At 43.4% G+C, this 21,079-nt stretch overlaps 1 protein-coding gene across 2 annotated transcripts; it reads left to right on the forward strand.

The window, feature by feature from the left end:
• The first annotated feature begins 2,119 nt into the window (after window positions 1–2,119).
• On the forward strand, window positions 2,120–20,426 carry LOC115458898 (protein O-mannose kinase-like). 2 transcript variants are annotated; one of them, XM_030188743.1, is made up of 3 exons: window positions 2,120–2,203; window positions 12,946–13,238; window positions 19,014–20,426. In XM_030188743.1, exons 1-3 carry the CDS (start codon window positions 2,197–2,199, stop codon window positions 19,785–19,787), a joined length of 1,074 nt encoding a protein of 357 aa, XP_030044603.1. In that variant the 5' UTR covers window positions 2,120–2,196; the 3' UTR covers window positions 19,788–20,426. The 2 variants fall into 2 exon arrangements, with proteins under 2 accessions (XP_030044603.1, XP_030044604.1); XM_030188744.1 differs by lacking the exon at window positions 2,120–2,203 and adding an exon at window positions 5,189–5,242.
• The last annotated feature ends 653 nt before the right edge of the window (window positions 20,427–21,079 follow it).

Raw genomic sequence — 21,079 nt, forward strand, 5'->3', positions numbered from 1 at the left:
TTACGCTGTGAGGAAAGCAGAGGCAAAAAGAGGTAAATAAAATCACTCCGGAGGCTCAGATAAGTGGGAAAGGCAGAGAAAGGCAAACCAATGTGCCTGCATCCACTGAGTGGGAAAGGACAGGGAAAAGCAAGCTAATATGTCCACATCCACGGGGGCATGGGTAAGGCAGGGAAAGGGCTGACCTATGTGCCTTCAAAGTGAAGCTGCTATAGCCTCTAACACCCCGGCTAACAACTGGCAAGCCAGGAGCCACCCCCAGGCAGATTTTTGATGGAGCTTGAACTCGAAGAAGCTGCAGCCACCCTGCTTGGGGAGATAGAGAATACTGAAGAGACAGTGGAGCTAGCTGGCCATGAGGCACTGTGACAAGTTGAGTGCTCTCTATCTCCCCCTGCTGGTTGATGGACACAACCCATACGTAATGGCTTCATCTGCTTGATGACAAGGAAGTTGTTGTTTACTTTTGCAATGTGACGGATGCCTGTTCTGGCGTGTGCATGTGATAATCTTCAAATAACTGCCTATACTTATGACTATGATTTCTTAACGTGGTATCATTAAAGGACCAACTTTTAAATGACCAGTTGGGTATATATGCTAATCTCAACTTTGTTAAATGTTTGACATATCCACCTATTTGTTCCCATGATATAACTGAATTATATTATTCTGTCTCGTATTTTCAAATGTAAGCCACATTGATCCCCAACTTTGCTTGGGATAATGTGTGATATAAATATAGTTTTTAAAATCCTTTATCCTCCACCTTTTAAGACACTGCCAACTGCTAGATAGTGATGGCACAAGGAAAGCAAGTTTGGTCTAGTGAAGACTAACTCAAAATAAAATGTTCCTTAGCTGGGCCCTAGTGTTATCATATTGAAAATTTGACCACACCATGCCTCTGTGGTTATGCTTCACCAATAAGTTAAACAATTAACTGGCTTTCTTGAAAGGCTTATATAAACTTAGGATGCATGAATAGGGACACAAACATTCACATATTTATTCAATATCACAATTCTTCATGTACAGCCACAAAACAACCTTTTTGGGTGGATAGTATTCACAGTGAGCTCCTTTTTTATCGACCAGATAGCGATGAGTTTTTCAATTCTGGCACAGTATATATAAGTCATCACAAGAACAAAATATAAGAAAACCAATGGGCTGCATTAGTGGTTTATTACCCATTTATGTGTAAACAAAAGAGATCTGATTGAAAGAATAATCCATTTGTGTATCTAAAAGGTAAACTTCTACAAAACAGATGAAGATGTGATTCCATGTGCCCCAATGAAAGGGGAGTTTAATTCTACTTTTAATTCCTTCATCTTTATAACACCAGGGTTCCCAAGGCAGATAACAGTAATCAGTTACGATGCCATCAGGAAACAGGATATTCTCACTGAAATCTGGCCATCTGAACAGTGAAGACAAATGAGGATAAACTACAGCGTTCATAATTGCTGTTTCTATTAGGTATAATAATTTTTAAGCTGTTTTAGTGATATTCAATTGTTATTTCTTTTCTCCTCCACTTTTTAAGACACTGCCTATCCAACTGAAACAGCTTTAGACTTCTTACAGATTCTGGACCAGCAGTAAAGAACGACAGCACGTCATAGATTTGTTTTGAGTGTATGACAATGACGGCTATCGCGGGGGGAGTGGAAATAAAGATTAACTAAATCAGCTTCCTTGCTTACAGCGAACTAGATAGGCTCACTTCCTCTCCTGTCTATTAAACTTTCTTGGTCCAGACTTGCTCTCTGTTTTGACGCAACTGGCGAGGTGTATCCGGTAAGGCGGGATGTACGTAGAGGGAGAGAACTAAGTTGTGTGATGTGTGTAGTAGTGTATCACTAGTAAAAAAAAAAAAAAAAAGGGTTTCCTGTGTGTGTGTGGTCGCCGGTATCAGAGGCCTGCTCCCCGCCCCCATGTGCTGCAGCGCGAGCGCCTACCTGCACCTTGATGGCCAGTCGGAGGGAGTAGTTGGCGATGCTGTGGCCGAATTTCTCGCAGGAACGTCGCGCGTTGTTTGCGTAGCCCCCCCCCCCCCCCCCAGGGCCGTTGCCTCACCCCCGGCTGACACTCACCCCCCCCCCCGGTCGACGGAGGCAGCGCTTTAAAGTAATGGCAGCTGAGAGGAAGAGAAGCATGCACCCTTGCTGCATATAGCCACCTGCAGTTATGTCAGGTCTGTGACTGGTGTAACTTGTAGGTGCCTAGATTTTAGACACCCCCCCAATACCAGGTTGCGCTAGCATAACAGAATCCGGCCACCCAGATGCTGTTATGGACTAAGTGTTCACTGCTTAGCATCGGGACCCCTAAAAGGAGATTTCCACTTTTAGATATAAAAGTTATGGGGGTAATTTGTGGCTGTACTCAGCCACTAAGGACTAAATTCAGTAAAAAAACAAACAAACCGTGCACGGAACACTATAAACAGTGCTCCGAGTTGGTACCATTTATAGAGTAGCGCATAGGTGACGGGATCCGCGCCCAACTTTTGGGCGTGAGGATTTACACCAACTGATCCCTGGCGTAAATCCCCATGCCTGAATTAGGCACAGATCCCCCAAATTCTATAACAGTGCATGCATTTTAACTGAATGACCCTCCCATGGCCACGCCTACTTTTTAGTTACATGCTAAAGAATGTGTGCACTCATCTTTACAGAGTAGCGCTTAGCAAGAGGCGTGCATAAATCCAAACTAGTCAGTTAGCCCCAGTAATTGATAGCACCCAGTTATTGGCCCTGATAGGCTCGCTACTTGTGCATGCACATTGGGCACACATACACACTTGCGTACACAGTTTTAAGCGCCATTTATAGAATTCCCCTGTGCATGTATTATGCATCTAAGGGGCACACTCCAAATCGAAGATATAACTTGAAACATCTGACTTGGACAATGCAGGTTATACACAAATATACAGCTGTGCTTCCTTAATGAGTAGGTATGGTGGTAGTCAATTTATGTATTCTGATATTGTCATCTTTGGCCCATACTACCTGACCTGGGGGAGGAGGTTTTGGCCTTTGAAAGCTAGTCCAATAAAAAGATATCACCTTATTTTCCATTATTTGTTTAGTTCCTCTGAATAGTTTTGCTGAGCCATATGTATGAATTGAGAACATCCAAGTTGCACTGCAGCTGAATACTGGCCTCTGCATGATCTTTAATTATTTAAAATGTATAATAGCCATGCTGGGTTAGGCCAACACTGACCAGTCTGGGTTGTTTGAAAGTATCCGTCGGATCCCAATAAGAACGTTCCATTTTGCTCCTTCCTGGAAGTAAACTGTTGGGGACTTTCCAGTCTGTCTGTCTGGCGATTATTCTTGGACCTCTCTTCCAGTAACTTGTCCAGACCTTTTTGTGGTGGTCTTAACTCAGCTATTCTATAAGTCTTGACCACATTTCTAGCAGAATTAATTCTGGAGTTTGCATGTTGTCTCAAAACATGATTTCCATAATATATGCCGGATAGTTTCATTGGAGCATCTTCTAGTCTTAGTACTGTTTGATACCGTGTTTCCCCGAAAATAAGACAGTGTCTTATATTAATTTTTGCTCCCAAAGATGCACTAGGTCTTATTTTCAGGGGATGTCTTATTCGGGAGTAGTAGGAGGACTGTGGCGGTCAGGAACAGTATTGAAGTGGGGGGCTGGGTATCCTGCAGGAGTAGGCCGTGGCTCGCCTATCTGCCCATAGTGACCGCAGGACTCGAGCGGAGCAGAGCCGCCCTGGCCGGGCTGGGAATGGAGGAGGGGTATGAACTAGGGAAGGTAATGGAATGTGGGGCCGGGCTGCTCTGGCTGGGGTCTCGGGAGATTGTGATAGGGCTTAGGGCGCAGGATCATCCCTACCATATTACAAATGTTAAAAAAAATTCTACGGTAGCTCCGTTCCCCGTTGGTGGCTCTTTATGCGCTCCTCTGTACATTCGCAACACTTTCCTTCCTTCTAGTCTGACTTAGCCCTTGGGCGATGGAGCAGCGCCGAAAGGGCTCGGTTACTCATTTTCTTTCCTTTTATTATTTCTGCAAGGGGGATGTTTTTTTTCTTTCCGGGCTCACTTAGTTGATCTTCAAAAAAACGTGAAGGAGGATGGTAGGAGTCCGCTGGACGATAGAATTTCCACCTCAGTCTTGTTTCTTGCATTTCTTTAATGTTATCTTGTCTTTGGGTTGCAGCGAAAAAAATTAAGGTTTCTGTGTCCATGTCCCATCGGACCCAAACAAAAACTTTGCTAGGTCTTACTTTCAGGGGAGGCCTTATATTTAGCAATTCAGCAAAACCTCAACTAGGTCCTATTTTCAGGGGATGTCTTATTTTCGGGGAAACAGGGTAGTATAAATAACTTGTTCACACCATACAGAATTTTATAGACTTCTGTTGGTATCAGCTTTCACTTGTTTCTTCTCCTAACCAGTTGAGCCTTTCTTTTTATAAGAGGACTGATCAGCCCTATAATCATTTTTCTCATCATTCTGCTGTTTTGAGGTGCAGCTACCCAGAACTGCTTGCAGTACTTAAGTTGTGGCTTCATCATAAATTTTCCCGAGGAGTCTTTCATGTTGCCAAGTGCCTTCTGAAAATCCATATACAATATATTGACCGTTTTGCTCTAAGTTTTTTATTTACACATCTTACTGGAATATTACTGCCCCATCCTTGACCATCTTTAAATCTAGATTGAAAGCCCACCTCTTTAACATTGTTTTTGACTTGTAATCACTCCCCCACGTTAATTGATTTGCTTGCTTTATTTTTGTCTATTAGATTGTAAGCTCTTTGAGCAGGGACTGTCTTTCTTCTATGTTTGTGAAGCGCTGCGTACGCTTTGTAGCGCTATAGAAATGCTAAATAGTAGTAGAAGCAGAGTACAGCAGCCTCGCGTTCACCTTTCCTCTTCTGTGTCTGCGAAACAGGAAATGAGGGCGGGAGGACGCAGAGAGAGAAGGGGAAAGGTGTGTGAGCTGAAACCGGATATCTCGGCCACCTCAAGTTTCCGGCTTGGTGCTTCAATCGAACGTTGAAGGTGCCTTTTAATAGAATAGCCGGATGGTGGATGGGGCACGGAGAAGGAAAGCTGTGGGACTGTTAGTGGGCGACCTCAGGTGTGAGATTGATCGTGGGATAGGGTGTTTGAAGTAGAGGTGTTGTACCGGACTAGGAGAGAGAGCAGATTATGAGGAGGGGAGATCGAATGTGTGTATTTCGGTATCTTTGCCCATACAGTATTTGGGGGGGTGGAGAATCAAGCTTAGGGAGGACTTAAATGCTAGTTGGGGAGTGACACTGTAGGAAGGGGAGGGTAAAGAACAGCTACAGTCAGAGTTAAGAGGTTCTTTTTGTCCACTTAGCACAGCATAAAATGGCTTATTGTGGGACACAAGCAGGTAAGTTTGAAATCGGAACCCGCTAACTGTACGTTAAAAAAAATATATATTTTTTTTTAATGTGTGGAGGGTGTTGTCTGGGAGGTGAAGAATGTATGTTTCAGCGCAGCTTCATTATTGCGCGCTGGTTAGCTCAGGATTACCTTGTGAACCATTACCGTCTACAAAATAGGTGTTGGCAAGTCTTAACGTAATTTTTTTAAATGATCCCACGCTAATGCCAATAGCGAATGGCTATTATTAAAAAAAATATCAATAGAAATCAAACAAAATAAAACATGGAAAAGAAAATAAGATGATACCTTTTTTATTGGACATAACTTAGTACATTTCTTGATTAGCATACCCCCTACCCACCCCCATCCTCCCACCCTGCCAGACTGTCATAGTAATGCTTGAATGTTTTCACTTATATACACTGTCAGCTAGCACATTTGCTTATTTCCGATCTGACGAAGAAGGGCAACCTTCGAAAGCTAATCAAGAAATGTATTAAGTTATGTCCAATAAAAAAGGTATCATCTTATTTTCTTTTCCATGTTTTATTTTGTTTGATTTCTATTGATAACCTTAAGAGTGGACTAACACGGCTACCACACTCCTCTACTTAAAAAAAAAATAAAAAGGGAAGGAAGGCAAAGCTGCCATTGAACCTACTGCAGGGGTCATGGGGTGAGGGAGGCCTGGGCCTGCCGGATTTGCGGCGTTATAATTGGGCTTGTCTCCTGCGTTACATTGGGGATTGGTTTTTGGCGCGAGATGATTACATAAGGAGACAATTGGAAAACCAGTATTATACGCCGTGTAATTTACATTTCTTATTACAAGCTCCCAGCAAGATGATTCCGGTGGAGTTCCGCAATAGTATATTATTGACTCCTCTGCGAAGTCTCTGGAAAGATATGATGAAGCTGTTTGGCTTGAGTAGATGGATTTCGGATATTCTTCCTATTCAGGGCAACCTGTTGTTCCGACCGGGTTTGGAGAATGTGGTTTTCCAGAAATGGGCGCCACAAGGTATAACTAGGTTAGAACATGTGTTGGATTGGCAGGGGGTAATGTTGAATTTGGGGGCATTGGGGCTCGGGTATGACATGGGAGGTATTTTCGCTTATGCCCAACTGAAGCATTATGTTGATTCATTGGACAGGGGGGCTTTAGGCTCTCGGCACTGTCCTCTCCTGCAGCAGTTTTTTCATTCGGTGCAGGGGGAACGTCTTTCAATCTCCGGGCTGCATAGGGCGTTGGGAAGATATCTGGTGCCCAAGGTCCGAGGGCAAATTCAACAGCGCTGGGCGGAAGATTTGGCAAGGCCGCATTTGGCACTGGATTTCAATGCTCTGACATTTAGGATTCCAAGTTTGACGGGTAATGCAGGACTTAGAGAATGCCAGTATCGTATTCTACATAGGGCCTACCTAACAAAGGCTCAGGTGTTCAGGATGGGAGGAGTATCCATGCCTCTCTGTGGGAAGTGTGGGAGAGCTCCGGGGGCGTTTTTTTCATTACTTGTGGGGGTGCTATAAGGTGAGGCATTTTTGGGACTCCATTGTTCAGTATCTGGGCACTCTTTTGGGATCGAGAGTCATGTGTTTCCTGATGGGGTCTTGCTAGGTAAGTATGAGCTTTTCTTGTTACAGGGTGATGCGGCCCGTCAGTTGATTTGCAAGGCCTGTCTGATTGGTAAGCGACTTATAATGAGTCAATGGATGGAGGAGTCCCCCCCCCCCCCCCCCGGATTTCTGGCACTGGCGGAACAGACTGCATGAATTCATGTTATTTGAAAGGAGAGGGGTGTGCTGTTCCCCTAAGCGCTTTCTGTCTCGCCTCACCCCATGCCTGGAACAAATTCCCTGAGCCCATACGCCGGGCCCCCTCCCTACCCATCTTCAAATCAATGCTCAAAGCCCACCTCTTCAATGTCACCTTCGGCACCTAATCACTACACCTCTTCTCAGGAAATCTTAACTACCCCAACTTGACATTTCGTCCTTTAGATTGTAAGCTCTTCTGAGCAGGGACCATCCTTAATTGTTAATTTGTACAACGCTGCGTAACCCTAGTAGCGCTCTAGAAATGTTAAGTAGTAGTAAGCGGGGGAGGCAGTTTCTGGACATTTGGGGGCCTTAAATCCAAAGTTTATCTCCTAAAGGGAGGAGTTTAGTGATCAATTCACTTTAAGCTTTAAGTTGAAAGGGAGTCATCCATTTCAGATATAGATCGAAAGTTTGGGTATCTCCTTGGGGGGGGGGGGTGGATGGGGGAGGGGGAGATTTTCATTGTTGGTCTGTTTTATTGATATGGTTTTTCTTATAACTCGGGGGGAAGGGGGATGGAGGGTGGGGGGGGAGTAGGCAAGTAAAAGTCTGATGAGTATAGCAGTGTTGTTGGGGGGGGGGGCTTATTACAAACTATTGATGATAAAAGGTGAACGTTATTCCTTTGTGACTATGACCTGTTACCTAATGGGGTTCAAATTGAATTTACAGGCTGTATTGCAAATGTTGAATCATTAATAAATTGTTGAACCATAAAATGGTGGAGAGCTATAAGAAACCAGGCTCTCTATACTTCTTTTGAATGTTGATGGTTACAGAAATTGATTGTGATGATGAGTTTTATTTGTTTGAACTATACTCAAAATCTAATAAACAGAGTGGAATACACTCTGAGGGGGTGGGGTGGGGGTGGAGTTGGAGGGGGAGGGGGAGAAAATGTTAAATATTTTGATGATGAGATTATCATCATGCTTGTATTCAGTTTGTCTTGTTTTCAAATGGATATATACTGAGATTGTTGACTGTTAATTTTGTTATATCATCAATAAAAAATTGTTGAAACAAAAAAAAAATAAAAAAACTAGTAAATCTGATATTTTAGGGCTGCAGTAAAAATGGCCTTATGTGGGAAAGACCCCCACCCCCCCACAAAAACCCCCCAAAACCTAGAACATCGGTTATTTTACTGGTGCAGTAAAAATGGCCATATCATGCGGGAAAGACCCATGTCGGGGCACGTTAAAGGCTATTTTGTTTTGCTGCAGATTAGTAAAAGGACCTTTTGGTTAGCCCAGTTTGCCTAGTTAACCATCTGGGGGCAGTGGCATTGAATGTCTACAGTCCCCAGATATCTTCTGAGTCCATCCAGATAGTTCCATGGCAATTATTTTATTTAATTTGTTTATTTATATATTTTTACATTTACATTCCATCATAAATGTAATGAAATACAGAAAGTATAATAATCCAAACAAATAATTAAAAGGAAATAATTCTCTACATGCTTAGTCCACATATCTAAAAGAGATCCAGGTACTAGGAAAAAATGGTACAAGAAAAATATATAATACTGAAAGTTTCAGAACAGACATAACCCTGATAGCCTGCATTATAGCATATATCTCACTGGGAGGCAGTTAAGGATTTACCAACACTTTCTTGTGCCTCAATAAATTGTAACAATTTTAAGGGTTCAAAAAAGACATAATTATTTTCATTTAATGACACTAAGCATCTACATGGAAATTTTAAATGGAAAACCGCTCCAAGCTTGAGAATTCTAGTCTTATAAGACAGGAATTCTCTTCTTTTTTTCTGGGTGTCTCTAGCTAGGTCTGGAAAAATCTGTACTCTTGAACCCAGGAATTCCGTGTTTATATGGCGAAAGTAAGTCCGGAAAACGTTTCTGTCCATTTCTAGTGCGAAAGTAACTAGAAGTGTGGTCCGTTCAGTCACTATGTCCAAGGAACTTTCCAGGAAATGAGTTAAATCTAAGTCCGGCGCAGCCTGAGATTGTCCAGCAATATTCTTTATTCCAGTAATATATTGGGCCCTAGCGACAGGTGGAAAAGCCGTCGCTGGGATCCCCAATACCTCTATAAAGTATTTCCTCAGCATGTCCAAAGGGGCAATTAAAGGAGATTTCGGGAAATTAATAAATCTCAGGTTGTTCCTGCGACTTTGATTTTCTAAGTAAACAATTTTACGTGAAAAAATATCTCGTTCCCTGACAAGAGTGGCTGATAAGTTTTGAGATTTAGTCAATTCAACCTCCAAATTCTGAACTCTTTCAGCCATAGTATTTTGCTTTTCTTTTAAATCAGTTATTTCACCCCCAAAAGAGTTGGAAATAGTTTGTAAGGAAGTGTGGATACCTTGAATTGCGTCCCAGAGCGCTTCAAGCGTTATTACAGCCGGTTTAACTTTTCCTCGGTGCCCTTCAGGAGTCATCTCGCCCGCTAGAGACGAAGAGAGCACTTCTTCCGCACTAAAACTAGTTGGCGTCGAAAATACTACGGGAGCTCCCAGCACAGGTACCAGGGGCGGCGTTCCACCAATCGCTCCGGTCTCCGGTGCCTCCGTAGCATTCGCAATAGCTCCCGGACGGGGAGGGGCTGTAGTCGGGGGAGGACTCAACGATATCCCCTCAATGCTATGGTCCGCTTGAAAAAAAGCGGACCCTGCAGAATCAGGCTGTCGCTCACGGAGGACCTTCACTCCATAAGATTCCAAGACGGTCTGGCGCTCAGCAGGGTTCACAGCTACGCTCGGGGAGGTAAGAGCTTTAGCTTTCCCCTTTCGCTTTCCCATGGTGTTAGTTAGAGAAGCTGGCGTTCGGTCGACTGGAAGCTCGGGAGCTCTGATCCTCACGTCCTTTCAAGACGCCATCTTGGATCCCAAAAAAAAAACGTTCCATGGCAATTATGCGCTAATATTCAGCTGTTAAGTGCACTGAATAATAGCAGTTGGGCCAGCCAGAGTAATTTAATCTGGCAGGAGCCTCGCCATCTTGGATAAATCATACGTTTTGGGCTCTTTTTCGGCTGAAAGGCACCTGTGTTTGGTTGAAAACAGGAGACAAATTAAGGCACCTAATTTAGGCCAAAATAGTATTCAATTCTTCTCAAAAGAGAGAAATGTAGGGTGAATAAGAAGGGAATTTTTTTTTTTTATTTTGTTTTTTAATTTTTACAATAATTTCAACTCCGTGAAGTAATTAGAAACTCCTTGAACTTCCTCTCTTGTCCCTATTTCAAGTTAAATTCTTTTTTCAAATATAATGTTTATTATAATTACATGTTGAGACAGGCCCCCACTGTAGTGGACTATAGATGGTTAAATGAATTTTTTTTATGTTCTATACTGTAAAATTGAAATATTAATCTTGATTTCCTTATTGACATACTAGCCATTGAGCCCGTAAAAACGGGCTAGTAAAGGAGGGGGGGGGGTTGAAAGCCCCCCCCCCCCGGATAGGTCGCCTCCCCTCCCCCCCCGGAGTCCCCTCCACCACCCCTCCACCTGGGCTGGGTACCTGGCTTCACTATTCAAACCGCCGGAACGCAGCACACAGCTCATCTGAGCTGCCGTCAGCCTTCCTTCTTCTCTGCGTGTGTTCCGCCCTCGTGTGATGTAACGTTGGCGAGGGCGGGACACAGGCAGGTAAGGAAGGCCAACGGCAGCTCAGATGAGCTGTGTGCTGCGTTCCAGCGGTTTGAATAGTGAAGCCAGGTACCCGGGCCAGGTGGAGGGTGGGTGGCGGCGGCAACTCTGGGTGGGTGGGGGGAGCGGTAGTGGCAACCCTGGGGGGGGGGGGGGAGCGGTGGCGACGTTGGTTCCCGCACTCGCAGGTGCACAGGTTCCCTCTCTGTCACGCCCCCGTCATCACATATTGACGCGGGGGCGGGACAGAGAGGGTCTCTACTGCGCATTTGCGAGTGAGTACGCCTCTTGCCATTTATATGTTTGATAGATAACAATGTAGGATCTAAATTGTGATGTTAAGTTTAACTCTGGGAAACCATCTTTTCTTTGTCAAGATGTATCTTGAAAGAAGGGAAATTGGTGTACCTTAATGCTTTATAAAAGGAGATAAGGACCCCAATACAGAATGCAGTGCAGCTGATAATGTGTTATGTGTCAGAGAGCCAACATAGACCATCATAACGAGGTTTATTTCCGGGCTTCCCACCTTTTTTGTTTTGTATTTTTAAACTCTTGATGTGACTAAGTTGATGAATAAATTCTTGCCAGAAAGGTTTTGAAGTCCACAGCTCTGTGAATACTGGATATTTTGGAAGTTAAGAGAATGTACTTTGGGCCAACAAAAATATATGTGTTTATATATAAATGCAAAAAATACTGGACAAAACTTCAGCAAAAATCTAAACTATAACGTCAATAATGAGCTGAAAGCACACTAACTTCATAAACATGCAGTGTGGTATCAATTCTTTTTTTCTTTTTTACTTTATTCCTATTTCCAATTCAAAGTGGAGAAAAAAGACCTCAGCAGTCTCTGCATGGCGATACTGTGCTCAATGTGCTCAAACGCCAGCACTTCTTGGACTCCATTGTAATCATTGGTCTCAAAAAACTCCACTGGTATATCATACACCATATGTGAAATCCTAAATAGTGATATTTTATTCTTCTAACAATAATACTAATAATGGTGTTACTTAGCTTTTAATCTTGCCCAACGGGGCTCTCCATTTCGCTATAAGATTTAAGCTTCCTCAGGGGGCCAAGTAACTGTTGGCAAATCACGATATCTTACAAAATGGCGTCTCTTGCTCCTAAGATAAGCCGGTGTCTTAGGAGCAAGAAACGCCATTTTGTAAGATATCGTGATTTGCCAACAGTTACTTGGCCCCCTGAGGAAGCTTAAATCTTATAGCGAAATGGAGAGCCCCGTTGGGCAAGATTAAAAGCTAAGTAACACCATTATTAGTATTATTGTTAGAAGAATAAAATATCACTATTTAGGATTTCACATATGGTGTATGATATACCAGTGGAGTTTTTTGAGACCAAAGATTACAATGGAGTCCAAGAAGTGCTGGCGTTTGAGCACATTGAGCACAGTATCGCCATGCAGAGACTGCTGAGGTCTTTTTTCTCCACTTTGAATTGGAAATAGGAATAAAGTAAAAAAGAAAAAAAGAATTGATACCACACTGCATGTTTATGAAGTTAGTGTGCTTTCAGCTCATTATTTATTTATAAATGATCACATTGAAGATTGGATCTGTGTAGTCTGGAAAAGCTGCCATATCCTTCTTTGGTTGGCCCAATGAAGGGCATCGGAACCTGCCCAGCATCCAGTCTCTTGTCAGTGGCCAATCTACACTGCTCAGCTGAACCCTTCACCTCCAGTGGGAACATCCATTCCCTATTGCTCACTCCCAGAACTATGAAATGACATCCAGGTCTTTCTGGCTAATCAGAATATATGGATCTGGCCTCCAGAAACATATCCAGACCTTGCTTATATATTATTTGTTCATTCATTCATATTTGATATATGACCAACATCGCATTCTCTGGCAACAAATTCCACAGTGTTGCTAGTTTCATTGAACATCCTCTTGTCCTAGAGTTGTTTGATACAGTTTTTAAAAAAAATTCCCTTTCCAGTTTTCTTCAGACCCAGTCAGTCCGTCCGTCAGAGCTCTGCATGGCATAGGCCTCATTGGGTCTTTTCTTCCACTGTGAAATATGATGACGTTTTTTTGTGTTGCAGGATGTCAAAGAGGGTTCAGCAGGATGGAAAAGAAGTCCCCCCATAGTAAACAGGTGCATGTGCGCACAGGGATCACCCTGGTCCTCCTCACCTTTGTGCTGATTAATCTCCTTCTCTATTTCTACCTGGATCATCATTTCTCTCCCTGGCACTCCAGTGGCGATCCTGACCTCTGCCCTGTTGGTTCCTTCAAGATGGGATCAATGGAGACCTGCTTGCCTTTGCTGTCCTGTGAGGCAATGCGGAAAGAAGTCAGGAGACTGAAACTGGTTGGCGAAGGGGCTGTGAAAAAGGTTAGAGTTTATTCTTGTTCAAATGGAAAGCTCATCCTAGATGCTTCCAGTTGTTGGAGTTTCTTAGTGCAGAATGCTTCTACATGCTCGTGTCTGTTTAGAATAAGAGAAACTGTACTCTGGGAAAAAAAAAAGAGTCCTACTTGTAAGCTCACTGTGGGAGCTATGGAATCACACCGCCATGGTAGACCCTGCTGATGGAAAGGGAGCTGCTGTTGTGGAGAGCAGAAAGGGAAAAGAGGCCAGGGAAAGGAGAAGCAGGAAAAGAGGCCAGGAGAAAGAGGCTAGAGGAAGGGAAGAAGAAGTAGGGAAAGAGGCCAGAGGAAGGGAAGGAGAAGCGGGGAAAGAGGCCAGAGGAAGGTGAAAGGAGAAGAGGCTGAAGAAAAGTAGGGATAAAAAGAAAGACTAAATGAGGGGGGGGGCTGTTGTGAAAGCAGTGTGTGCTTTCTGTGGCAGTGCAAGGTGAGTGAAAGTTGTGGGCAGTGGGCTTTGGACATCATGCTAATACAGCTTTAGCCATTGAAGTGGTTATCGACCTTTCACAACTACTTCAAGAGTTTGAGATGTGTTGTGTACTCCCCAGAGTTACAAAAATTCAAAGTTCACAGTAAATACCATATTTACATTTCAGCGTGATATTTAGATTTTTTTTTTCAATAGGCATTTAAGTGCTGAATAACAGGCATGAACACACGACAACTCTACTGAATTGAGACCAAGCTTAGTAGTAAGTGATGTTAGTGTGTCAGAGGGCATGGTGCCCAAGCAGCTGGAAGTCGCATTTCTTTTGGTGCTGTACTTATTTATTCTCAACAAAGTGGTCCCAGTTTGAAGTTTGGGGGAGGACAAACAGGAGCAGTGGCGGGGAGAGAGAGTGCCAGGTAGCTAAGTTTGACAAACTGTATCCACTTTACTACTTCCCACATCAAAAACACATGCTAAAACTTCAAACATATAAACGGCAAGTGACCGACTCACCTGCAAATGCGCAGTACAGACTTCCCTCTCTGTCCCGCTCTCGTGTCAAGACGTGATGACGTCAGAGGGTGGAACAGAGAGGGAAACGGAGTCGGAGTCACTGTCGGACGCTGCCGCCTGGAAACGAACATCATGCGCACCAACCTCCACCCTCCCCCCCATCCCCATCCCCGCCGCCGCTCCCGCCCTCCTCCGTATCAGGACCCTACACTGACCTGACAGCACTTCTCACCTCCATGTGGAAGCGCTGCAGGCAGCAGCAGAGCGATCTGCTGCTGCCTGCAGCGCTTTCACATGGAGGTGAGAGGCGCTGTCAGGTCAGTGCAGGGGGCCCGGCACAGAGGGGGGAGGGAGCGGCAGCGAGGAGGGTAGCTGGAAATCTCGCCCGTTTTTACGGGCTTAACGGCTAGTGTGATATATTTGAGGCCAAAAATAGAGGTAAAAAGAGTGCAGTATTTACTCACAATTTAAAAACAAAACACTTCAGTTCTTCATGAAGTCATAGTCTGATATCTAAACTAGATATAACTAGTGTTTTTCTGTACTTTGGATATTTTTTTTCACCTTGGTCTCTTCTTTCATCTTATCTTTTCCTGGTCTTCTTTTACATTTTCTCCTTCCCTCCATGCTTGTCTCTTTTCTTTATCTATCTCTCCCACACCTGTCTCTAATTTCATTTTCTCCATCTTCTGTCTCCCTTCATTACCAATACTTTAGCTCTTCTATTTCTTCCTCTATTTCTTCCACTTCATTACTCTGTTTTCTGTAGGTTTTGACTCCTTCTGAGCTCTTTCTCTATTTTACTAGTCCTCATCATTCTTATGTGTTCTCCCAAATTCCCAGACCACTTCTCCCTCCTTTGATTTTCTCGCCTTTCTGTCTCCCCAGTCTTAATTATTCTCTTTTCCATGACAGCTGAGGAACAGAAGCAAAACAGCCACCAAAAACATGGGAGTTGTAGGACTGAGGAAAAGGTAGCAGTAACCACAGGGGGCATTGAAAGTGTCTACATTTGAAGTGCAGTCTCCCTGCATCATAACAAGGACTAATGAATTGGTTGGGTCTAAGATTAACATAGATGTAACCCATAAATAAATAAATAAACATAGATGTACACTGAGCAGTTTGGATGTTGACATCACTTCCAGTTCTCCTCTCATTGGCCTACGCTGCTGCTGCTGACTGGGTGGGCCTGAATCCAAAGTAGAGGTGCCGTGGCCCCTCTGACTATGCTCCCACTGTGTCTTCTTTTTCATACCCCTGTACAGGCTTAATTTCTAACCATGAGGCCCATACGATAGGAAGACAGGAAATGGAGGAGGCGGCAGAAGCCAGAGACATGGGAAGCATAGCACTTCCATCACCCCCTACAGTGTCTGCTGACTCTGTTTTAGTTCCATGGTTATCGTGTTTTTGTATGGCGTTTCATTCGACCCTGTCCAAGGTCTTTTCCCCTTCTAGGGAAACTATAATCACTCTATGGTTCTCTTAGGTAAATATTCATCACTCTTGCGAAGGTGTGTGTGTGTGTGTGTTTGTGTGTGTGTGTGTGTGTGTGTGTGTGTGTGTAAAGTCCTCCTTTTGCTCTTCTCTATGGTTCTAGTGTGTGGATTTTGTTTATTTAAGTTATCTGATAGGTATATACTGTCCCTTGTGTTTCTTGTTTTTATGTTTGAGTTTCATTTTTATGTTTCTTGTGCAGGGCTGTGGAGTCAGTACACCAAACCTTTAACTCCGACTCTGACCCTGACTCCTACTGATATTAGGCTTTAAATTTTTTGTTCTGAATCTAAAGTACTGGTAAATATATGTTTACCAGTACAAATGTATATTTAAAGTATAAAATGATACATTTACTATATTTTGTAATATAATGTTAAGTTTTTATTTAGAAGCTGGAGTCAGAGTTGGTACATTTTTACTGACTGACTCCACCCAAAATTGTTTCTGACTCCGACTCCCCTCTGAACTAATTTATCTTCTCTGTTCTGTTTGATGAAAGATAGTTAATCAAGTCAGTAAACCTTAAGCGCTCTTTGTTCATAAATCTATCCTGCAAGAGTCTTGCCTTCACAGTTTAGTATGGGTTTAGGCCTGTACCCTGACCAGTTTTCTGTGGGCCTGCTTTCTTTCTGTACGATAGAGATGAGCCTCGCACATGCAGAGAATGATTTTATAAACGGGTGCTGAGGTAGGGAAAGCACAAAGGAGCATGTGGTGCAGCTCTTTTATAAATACAACATATTCAGTGTGCCTTGATGAAATTACCTCCCCAAATGCTCCGGCACAAAGTTACATCTGCTTCCAGGCAGCAATAACTTTTTTTGTGTATATATTCAAGTAAGACTCAGCGCCTGTGTATATTTTATAAGATAAATTAGTAAGTGCCAATCCCCTCCCTGCTCCACCCATTTCCTGCCCCCCCGGAACAGCTACACGTATACTACACAAAAGTAAACACTTTGTTTTCCTACTACCTACTTCTGTGTGCTTGCATACTAGGTAATTTTTATAAGCACCTATTTGAAGTTGTAAAACACTGGCCTATCAAATGTTGCCCCCAGATAACTGACCACACTAATATATCATTAAGCATTTTACTTAATTCAGGAGCTTATTGTTGTTACGCATTGACAAGTGATAGTACTCTGTGGGGAATCCATCCTTGGATTTGGAGGACATTTAACAGAATATGTATTTCACAGCCTTTGCCCTTTATCTACAGTGCACCCAGAGTGAAGGAGGAACCCTGATGGTTAGAGCAGCGGGCTGTGAATCAAATTCCAGTGATGCTTCTTGTGAGCTTGAGCAAGTCATTTCAGACTAGAATAGCGTGTAGCACCAGGATCCACACCCAGCTTTTCAGCGCAAGGATTTAACACCAGCTAAAACCCGGTGTAAATCCTCACGCATAAACTAGGAATGGATCCCCTGAATTCTACAATTTTGCGCTCATCTTTAGTGAACGCCCCTGACCTGCCCATGTCTCCTTTTCAGTTACACACTAAGAGAGTTGCACGTGCATCTTTACGGAATAGTGCATGACAAGATGCGCGCACAAATCTTAATTCCAATAATTGTTAGTGCCCAATTATTGGTGCTGATTGGCTCATTACTCAAATTGCATGCCCAAATTTGCATGCACAATTTTTAGTGCCATATATAGAACCCGGGGGTTAATCCTCCATTGCCACATGTAGAAACTTAAGGCTAGATTTCCTAAAGCAGGTTACTGTTAATGCTGTTAGGCTGCGTTATTCGTAAATAGGTCCCATTACATAAAATGGAAAAGGCAGTAAATAATGCACGTTGGCATGCAGTAATGAAATAGCGCCTTTTAGTAAATCTAGCCATTGGATTGTGAGTCCCTCCAGGGACAGGGAAATACTTACTGTACCTGCATGTAACCCACCTACTGAGAAGCTATGAGCAAAATCAATAAATAACATGCAGCATTCATGCAGGTGCCAAGTCGGGTACAAAAACCAAGATTGTGAGCCCTCTAGGGATAGAGAAAGTACCTGCTTATAATGTTTGATTGTTCTCCACCTTGAACTTGATGGTTAAGCGGATTATACATACCAGAATTAAAGTCGGTAGCATGGATTCTTGCTACTCTCTGGCATTCTGCCAGGTACCTGTGATCTGGATTGGTCCCTGTTCAAAGCTCCATCTAGCCCCATAACCTGCTTCCATCTGACCCATTTTTATGTTCTTAACATCAGCTCAGTGCAGGTACATAAGCAGTTAGAGGAGCAGTGCCACCAGATGTGCTGTCACATTGGGCTTCTACTGGAGGATCCTGTCACATATGCATTAAAAAAAAAAGTAGTCCCTCTCCTCTCTCAGCTGTGTTGCTACTACTGGAACCTTCCACTTTTAGGGACAGGAAGGAGTGGGTGTGGTGGCACTTGGTGCCTCGTAAAGGAACCCACATGGATACCTGCTCTAGGCCACAACACCTTTATAGTCTCCTTTCAGTAAACAGGGCTTTAGTTTCCTACACTGTCTGCTTTTCATCTATTAGAATAAAGATTGAATCCTCTTAAAACAGTATTTCAAAATGGATTTCCTTTTTTTGGGGGGGTGGGGGTGGGGATTTTTTCCCCTCTCTGTCTTGTTTATTGCCAATTCTGGTAAACAGTAAAATATCTATATTTAAGTTCTCACAGTTTCCTACTATGCCCCTATGGTGGAGAGCTGGAATATCTTTCTTTAAATCAGTCATCTTACTTTCTAACTCTTCTTACTCGCTTAACTATCTATATGTTCCATCTTTGCTTTACCCTTCATTATCAGTTAAAATGTTCTATTATGCATTGTGCTGACATTGTAAGTAGTATACTATGCCATACTTTTTATTGTTATTTCAATATTTTACTGCTGTAATTGCCTATTGCTCATGTTGGATCTATTCTTACTGTACACCGCCTTCAGTGAATTCCTTCAAAAAGGTGGTAAATAAATCCTAATAAATATACAGCTCTTGTTGCATCTTCCTATATGCTACTTTTTAGCCAGTCATTCCCAGGTATGGCAAGAGCAATAGTTGGGTCTCCTTGATAGCACTTCCAAACCAAGGAACACTAATCTGCGACAGAATCTAAGAGCCTGAGTAGTTTTCATTGCAGTGCAGAGCACTCACTGCTGCCCCGAGTTAGTCACATTTGTACCAATCATGTTGTCCCTGAAATTATTGGGCATCTTATGTTTTATGTAGGGTGCTTGCTTATCTTACACAAGCTCCTGTCAATCACCCTGACTCTTCTGGTATTGTTTCTCTGTGCTGTCTTGCAGGTCTACCTCGGTGAGTGGAAGGAACGCAAGGTTGCTGTTTCTCAGCTCACCTCCATGGAGCTTCAGGATGATTTCCTGCATGGGTTGGAGATGCTCAAGGCTTTACAGAGCAAGCATGTGGTGACGCTTCTGGGCTACTGCGAGGAGAACTTCACAATTCTTACTGAGTACCACCCGCTGGGCTCCCTGAAGGACCTGGAGGAGAAGTTTAACCTGCCCAGGTTCCGGAGTTTTAACACCTGGCCAAACAGGTTGAGGCTTGCTGTTGACTACGCAGCCATCATCAACTATCTGCACAACAGCCCCCTCGGTACCCTAGTGATGTGCGATTCCAGTGACCTGGACAAGGTTCTGTCTCAGTACCTGCTGACCTTGGACTTCCGTATTGTGGCCAACGACCTGGATGCCCTGCCCCTGGTGAGCAGGGAGAAGGGTCAGCTGGTGAAGTGTGGCCACCGACAGCTTTGGGGAGAGTTTGTTGCCCCCGAGCAGCGCTGGCCCCGTGGGGAGGACATGGAATTTGATGATGAGCACATGCCTCCCTACGATGAAAAGACTGACATCTGGAAGATCCCTGATGTGTGTGACTACCTTCTGGGCCATGGGGAAGGGAGCGACATTATCAGGCTTCATTTGTTCGAGATCCATAAGGAGTGCAAGAAGAGGAACCCAGCCGAGAGACCCTCAGCACAGACTGTCCTCAATACCTATAAACACTTGCTGATGTCATTATTGAAGGACAGTGCTGCCCCTGAGGTGAGGGATATGCTGTAAAAACACTTCGCAATCTTAAGCCACTGGAGAAGTGATTCTCCTAGATTATCTGGTTCTTTTTGAACTAAAATGTCTTTTGGAAAAGTATTTATAAAATCTTTGTGCTGTATATTCAAAAGCAAATATTCAGATAATGGTTGCCGTTATGTGGACATTTGCACTTTTCAGAACTACATGTGGACACATGGTGGCGCTATGGAATATCTTCCCAGACCACCTTCGTACCATCTGGATAGCACCTGGGCAGTGGTGGAGCACAGGAGGAGGAAGAAAATATTTGGAGAGCGATGATATTCAACCCACTATCCAGCTAATGATCCGGATAATGTTTAAAGTTAGGACAGCAATTTTTCTAACCTATCAGATCAGATAGTGGTTTGAATATTCCACATAGCACTCTGTTCTCTACCCCATATATTCAGTGCTACTTGGTATCCGGACAGGTCTGCTGAATATCCGTGTTTAACCGTAGGGACAACATAAAAAAAAAAAAAAAGGGCTGCATTTTGTTTAAAATTTTAATTGTGATTAATTGCTTAACAAATTACAAATTCTGCATGCGATATAACCTTCTATCTGCCGATTTTTAAAGCCTGACTGGCCAAGTTTGGTGGCCATATTTGGCCACATGCAACCCTGAGATATCTTTGGCCAGTCTGACAGACCAGCTGGATATTCAATGCCAGTCACTGGAAACAGCCCGGCATTGAACATCCTTTCTCAGCGTTGACCATGGGAGTTAGCCAATCTAACTCCTGTGGTCTGAAAGTTAACCTCTTTAGATGTATTTCCCAATGGTCAGCGTTTTTTAGACTTTCTTTTCTCAAGTGGGCTCTGAAAACTGGCCAAAGATATACCAGGGTTGCATGCAGCAAAAGTGGCCGCCAAACTTAGACCATCAGGCTTTAAAAATCGGCAGCTAGCCGATTATTTCGCCCGATATAACCGGTTATCCACCAGCCGCCAACCGGCAGTATTCAGAGGTACATGGCCAGCAATATACTGCTGAATATTAATGGATAGCTGGTTAACAGACATTTAAAGGGACAGGTTCCGATCTTGGCCGGTTGGTTGCCTTTGAATATCAGAGGGTAATTCTGTAACAAGGCGCTTAAGTTATGTTCTACTTGCGCATGGAAATGTACAGGAAACAAGCACTTCTGTTCAGCAGTGGCAGCAAATGGATTGAGTGCCACAATTTAAAAGCTTGCGTAAGTGGCATTGTACATAATTATAAGGCACGCTTTGTATGGATGGAGCATGGAATGGGGCTGCCACTTAAGTACACTTCT

This window comes from Microcaecilia unicolor, unplaced genomic scaffold (assembly GCF_901765095.1).
Source record: "Microcaecilia unicolor unplaced genomic scaffold, aMicUni1.1, whole genome shotgun sequence".
Taxonomy (NCBI): domain Eukaryota; kingdom Metazoa; phylum Chordata; class Amphibia; order Gymnophiona; family Siphonopidae; genus Microcaecilia; species Microcaecilia unicolor.

What these genes read in the sequence shown, in the direction of transcription:
- LOC115458898 (XM_030188743.1), top strand. An exon ending in GCGAAGGGGCTGTGAAAAAG is followed by an intron (nt 13,239 to 19,013) that starts GTTAGAGTTTAT and finishes GCTGTCTTGCAG; the next exon opens with GTCTACCTCGGTGAGTGGAA.